This window comes from Mirounga leonina, unplaced genomic scaffold (assembly GCF_011800145.1).
Source record: "Mirounga leonina isolate KUSES-001 unplaced genomic scaffold, KU_Mleo_1.0 Mir_347, whole genome shotgun sequence".
NCBI classification, from domain to species: domain Eukaryota; kingdom Metazoa; phylum Chordata; class Mammalia; order Carnivora; family Phocidae; genus Mirounga; species Mirounga leonina.
In genome coordinates this window covers 396,629-403,323 of record NW_023270696.1, presented here as the reverse complement: position 1 = coordinate 403,323, position 6,695 = coordinate 396,629, and the positions used below count along the sequence as shown (strand labels likewise).

General features: G+C 44.5%; 1 protein-coding gene across 1 annotated transcript in view; it reads right to left on the bottom strand.

Annotated features, from left to right (window-relative positions):
• OBSCN (obscurin, cytoskeletal calmodulin and titin-interacting RhoGEF) overlaps nucleotides 1-6,695 on the bottom strand; it is a 132,354-nt gene that overhangs the window by 110,708 nt on the left and 14,951 nt on the right. The window contains exon 10 of the mRNA XM_035029912.1: nucleotides 6,616-6,691. Coding sequence (XP_034885803.1) covers nucleotides 6,616-6,691 — 76 coding nt within the window. The remainder of the gene's footprint in view (nucleotides 1-6,615; nucleotides 6,692-6,695) is intronic.

The following is a 6,695-nucleotide window of genomic DNA, read 5'->3' as shown; positions in this document are numbered from 1 at the left end:
GATAGATAGATAGATAGATAGATAGATAGATAGATAGATAGATAGATGATAGATAGATAGATGATAGGTAGATAGCTAGAGTAGATGTTATATGTATATATAATATATATAAAGTTATATTAACTACAACACACACACACTCAGTAAATGAAACACCAGAAAAAAATCAATTAAACATAAAAAAGACAGTAATGGAGAGAATAAAGAACAAAAAAGATACGACATATTAAAAAAACAAAGAGCAAAATAGCAGAAGTAATAGGAAATACTTCCTTGTAAGTATTACTTTAACTGTAAATAGATTCAATTCTCCACTTAAAAGGTAGAGATTGGCAAAATAGATTTTTTGGGGGGAATGCAAGCTAGTACAGCCACTCTGGAAAACAGTGTGGAGATATTAAAATAGATATTAAAAATATCTATCTGAAAATATCAAGATATTAAAAATAGAGCTACCATATGACCCAGCAATTTCACTACTAGGTATTTACCCCAAAGATACAGATGTAGTGAAAAGAAGGGGCACATGCACCCCAATGTTCATAGCAGCAATGGCCACAATAGCCAAACTGTGGAAGGAGCCCAGAAGCCCTTCAACAGATGAATGGATAAAGAAGATGTGGTCCATATATACAAGGGAATATTATATTCATCCACCATTTACATTGACATGGATGGAACTGGAGGGGATTATGCTAAGTGAAGTAAGTCAAGCAGAGAAAGACAATTATCACATGGTTTCACTCATATGTGGAATATAAGAAATAGCATGGAGGACCACAGGGGAAGGGAGGGAAAACTGAATGGGAAGAAATCAGAGAGGGAAATGAACCATGAGAGACTAGGGACCCTGAGAAACAAACTGAGGGCTTCAGAGGGGAGGCGAGAGGGGGATGGGGGTAACAGGATGATAGGTATTAAGGAGGGCATGTGTTGTGACGAGCACTGGGTGTTATATTCAACTAATGAATCATTGAACACTACATCAAAAACTAATGATGTACTAATACAATGTCTAACTGAACATAGTAAAAAAAAAAAATGCATGCTGTATACAAGAAACTCACTTTAGATCCAAAGACACAAATAGGCTTAAAGTGAAAAGATGCTCCTTACAAATAGCAACCAGAAGAGACCTAAGGTATTTATACTAATGTCAGTCAGAACAGACTTTAAGGTAAAAACCATACACAACATTATACACTGGTTGATAAATGAATTGATTAAGGACATAATAAGTTGATAAAAGGGTCAATTCATCAAGAAGATCTCACAAACAGAAGCACAACTTACAGGAGAGACCAAACTGTATGAAGTGAAAACTAACAGATTAAAGAAACAGATAGCTGTGCAATAATAGTTGGAAACTTCAATGCCCGGCTTTCAGTAATGGACAGACAGGAGCTCAGTAAGGGAAGAGCAGTGTATACCAGGTAGACCCAGCTGACTCTACAGAACTCTCCACCCCACCACAACAGGAGACATTACTCAAGCACTAGCACAGACCATGGGTTAGGCCAGAAAATGAGTCTCAATAAATGTAAAGAGATTGAAATAATACAGGATGTATTTTCCAACCACAGTGGAGTGAAGCTAGAAATAATAGAAGGAAACCTGGAAAATCCACAAGTCTGTCAAAATTAAACAGTGCATTCTGAAAGAAGAATTATAAGAATTAGAAAATATTTTTGAGATAGATGGAAATGAAACCACAACACACCAAGACTAATAAGATGCACTGAAAGCAGTGCTCAGAGGAAAATTCAGAGCTATAAATTATAGGCCTATGTCAAAAAAGATGAGCACAAATCAATTACCTAACTTCACACCTTAAGAAACTAGAAAAAGAAGAGTAAGTGGAACCCAAAGTTAGAAGAAGGAAATAAAGTCTATAGCTGAGATGAATGAAACAGAGAATTAAAAAGCAATAGAAAGAATGAAAAGATCAACAAAATTGACAAACCATTAGCTAGACTGACCAAGAAAGTTAGAGGACTCCAATTATAACAACAGAAACAAATGTGGGGACATCAGTACAGACCTTACAGAAATACAAAGCATGGTAAGAGAACACCATCAACAAGCAGATGCCAAAAAATTGGACAACCCAGATGAAATGGACAAATTCATAGAAACACACAAGCTACCAAAACTGACCCCAGAAGAAATAGAAAACCTGAATAGACCTACAAGAGATTAAATCAGTAATGAGAAACAAAATAAGAGGCATCCAGACTGGAAATAATGAAGTAAAACTATCTGTACATACAGGTGACACCATTTTGTATCTAAAAAAAAATCCTTAGGAATCCACAAAAGAATTAATAGGTGAATAAACCAGTTCAGCAGGGTTGTAGGATACAACACCAAGATTCAAAAGTTGTTTCTATTTCTGTATATTAGTGATGAACCATCCAAAAATAAAATTTAAAAAACAATTCCATTTAAAGAAGCATCAAGAAGAATAAAATACTTAGCAACAAACTCAACAAGTCTTCTACACTAAAAACTATAAGCTGTTGAAAAAATTTAAAGACCTACATAAACAGAGAGACAGCCTGTATTTATAGATTGAAAGACTAATATTGTTAAGATAGCAATACTCAAATTGATCTACACATTCAGTACAATCTCAATCAAAATGTCAGTTTCCCTTTTTGCAAAATCTGAAAAGCTGATCCTAAAAATCATGTGGAAGTGCAAGGGACCTCAAATACCAAAAACAATCTTAAAATAAAGAGAACAAAGTTCAAGGACTCACACTTCCCAATTTCAAAACTCACCACAAAGCTATAGTGATCTAGACTGTGGTACTGACATAGGAGAGACAGACATATATATCAATGAACAGGATTGAGAATCCAGAACTAAATCCTGACATTGATGGTCAACTGATTTTTCACAAGCATGCCAAGAAAATTTAACAGGGGAAAAAAGCCTGTTCAACAGACAAGGCTGAAATAACTGGATTTCCACATGCAGAGGATAAAGGTGGATCTCCATGTCAACCATATAGAAAAATTAACTCAAAATGGATCTAAATGTAAGAGCACAAACTAGACAACTAACCTAAATGTAAGAGCACAAACTAGACAACTCTTAGAAGAAAACAGGTGTCAAATGGTGTGACCTTGGATCAGGCACTGGTTTCTTAGATAGGACACCAAACATACAAGCAAAGAGGGTACATGGGACTTAGTCACAATTTAAAAATTTTTTGCATCAAAGGACACTATCAACAAAATGAATGGGAGAAAATATTTGCAAATCTTTATCTGATAAGGATCTAGTATCTGGAATATGGAAAGAATTCTTACAACTCAATAATAAAAAGATAACACAATTTAAAAATCAGGCAGAGGACCTGAATAGATGTTTCCCCAAAGAAGACATCCAGATGGCCAACATGTACATGAAAAGATGCTCAACATCACTCATTACCAGGGAAATGCAAATCAAGACCACAATGACATACCACCTCATGCTCACTAGTGTGGCTAGAAGCAAAAAATAAATAAATGAAATGAAAATAATGAGTGTTGGTAAGGATGTAGGGAAAATGGGTTCTTGCACACTATTGGTGGGAGTGTAAAAGGGGGCAGCCACTCTGGGAAATGGTTCTCCAGGGAGTGAAGCATAAAATTACCATATGACCAAGCAATCCCAAGAGAATTGGAAGTTATTTGTTCAGCCATATAAGAATGTCCTAGCAGCACTGTTCACAACAGCCAACACTGGGATCAACCACAACGTCCATTAGCTGATGAAAAGGTAGACAAAGCGTGGGACACAATCCACGTGGTGGAATGTCACTGTGCCGAACGTAAGAAGGAGGCTCTGTACTCTGCACGCAGTAAAACACGGATGGACCCTGGAAACACGATGCTCAGTGCAAAGAGCCAGAACCGAAAGGCTACATGCTATGTGATTCCACTTAAATAAAATGTCCATGATAGGCAAATCCAGAGGCAGAAAGTGGATTCGTGGTTGCCAGAGGCTGGGGGAAGGCAAACACGCAGTGATTGCAGGTTTGGCATTTCATAGGGCCGTGAAAATGTTCTAGAACTAGGTGGTACTGTGGTCACACAACTTTGTGAATGTACTAAAAACCACAAAATTGTACACTGTAAAAGGGTGGATTTGTGGCATTTTACTCAATTAATCTGGCACTGGTTCATGCTCAGCCTCCTGCCCTGAGCCAGCCACTGCCATCCAGAACTTTCCAGACACCCCAACATATGCACACTCCCTGAGTGCCACCCACCTGACACACTTGGGCTCATCCTCCAGGACACTCCTGCCTGGCAAGCCCAGGTCTCCTCTCTTGCCTACCTTGCCCCCAGAACTCTGGTCCCGAGGCCAGAATTCAGTGTCTGGATGGGAGGTGGCCCAGCCCATGCTGCCCCCAGAGGGCCAGGGATGGTCTTACTGGCAGAGTCTCTCAACAAAGCCCTAGAAGCTCCATTACTACTTCACAGATGGGGAAACTGAGTCACAAGGAGCAACTGCACGAGGTCCCAGGGTGGCAGGATCAAATGGCCACAAGCAGGGGGCTTTGTCCTCTCCCAGGTCTGGAGGCCAGGAGTCTGTGGTCAAGGTGTCGCAGGGCTGTGCTCCCTCTGAAGGCTCCAGGAGGGTCCCTCCTGCCTCTCCCAGCTGGAACGGGTGCCCAGGCATTCTGGGTTCATGGCCGCGTCTCCCCAGTCTCTGCCTCTGCCACTGCATGGCCATCTCAAATCCCCCTTTCCCTTCTCTCCTACAGACACCTGTCACGGGACTCAGGGCCCACCCTGAGCCAGGATGCTCTCACCTCGACATCCCCACTTGATCAGCTCTACAATCAGGATGCTCTCACCTCGACATCCCCACTTGATCAGCTCTACAGTCAGGATGCTCTCACCTCGATCACCTTGATCACCTCTACAATCAGGATGCTCTCATCTCAACATCCCCACTTGATCAGCTCTACAATCAGGATGCTCTCACCTCAACATCCCCACTTGATCACCTACCTCTACAGTCAGGATGCTCTCACCTCAATCACCTTGATCACCTCTACAATCAGGATGCTCTCGCCTCGACATCCCCACCTTGATCACCTCTACAATCAGGATGCTCTCACCTTGACATCCCCACCTTGATCACCTCTACAATCAGGATGCTCTCACCTCGACATCCCCACCTTGATCACCTCTACAAAGACCCCATTTCCACATATGGCCACATTCTGTGGTCCAGGCAGACATGAGAAGCAACACAGAGAACTTGCCCAAGGTCACCCAGCAGGGGTGAGATCTGACCCTGTCCACACTCTGACCCCAGCACTGCCTGCCTTGAAGGGGGTGTCCAGACTCAGGGTGCAGCCACCCCATGTGGGCACGGAGTGGTCCCAGGACACACACAGGCTCCTCAGCCAGACCCAGGCCAGCCACTCAACCACAGGCCCACCTCCCACACCCTCGACATCCCACTGCCCAGACAGTAAAGCCAGGGACTCATTTCTCCAGGCTATCTGCAGTGGGCTGTGGCCATCAGAGCTGTTTTAAGCCACTGAGTTTGCGATAATTTGTTGCACAGCAATAAAAAATGAACCAAAAACACCCCCTGCATGTTCTTCCCACCTTGAATATGATGGCTAGAGCTGTGGAAGCCATCTTGTGACCATGAGGCAATGAGCATTAGGAAGACCCTTATCTCGTGCTCAGGGTGGCAGAGAACTAGAGCCAGACAGAGGCTGTGTCCCTGCGGTGTCCCTGTGGGAGACTGTTACAAATGGTCCCTGATGAGCCAAGCCTCCCTGTATCCACACCCTCAGCAGTGGGTTCTGCTTCTCCCCCACCTGGAAGCCAGGATTTGCACAGTGGAACGTGATGGAGGTCACACTCTGAGCACAGGCCAAACCCGCCCTGTAGCACCTGCTGTTCCCTGAGGGGAACACAGCCACCATGTGAGGGAGCCCAGGCTGCCCACAGGGAAACATGGACCCTGGGGCGGGGATGCCATGAGGAGGGAATGGGGTCCCAGACACAGGAGTGAGACCAGCCAACATCACGAGGAGACAGAGGTTTGTCCTCTGGCCAGAGCCATGTATTGAAGTCACACTGCCGGGACGTCGGATGCACGGACGAGGCCAGGCTGGATCCTCTTGTCCCAGCCCACACCTCACGGAGCAGAAATGGGCGGCCTCACCAAGCCCTGCCCGAGACCCCGACCACAGAGCCAACTGTTTCCAAGGTTTGGGGGTATTTGTTACTTGGCCCGAGACAACTGACTGATACGAGCCTGACCCAGCCCCCTCCAAAACACCTCCTCTGGGCCTGTTCCTGGGATGTGGACACGTCGGCATTGTCAACTGACCTGTGACATGCACCAGACCCAACCTCTACCCTCTGCCTGGGCCTCAGAGGGATGCAAGACCATGCATGCCCAGTGGGCCAATCAGACGGCACACCAACCTGTGGCCATCGCCCTCTGACCCATCACCCCCAGCTCAGCTACGCCAGGACACCCAGGTGAGCCCACATCAGCTCACATGGAATGGCCATCACTTTTGTCTGGACTGGAAACCAGGCACAACCCTCCCAGACAAGGCTAATTCACATCCCCATCACTGACCTGCCACGTCCAGGTGGAAGGACACCTTCTGGTCCCCGGCCTCACAGCTGTACTCCCCAGCGTCCGCCTGGCCCACCTGC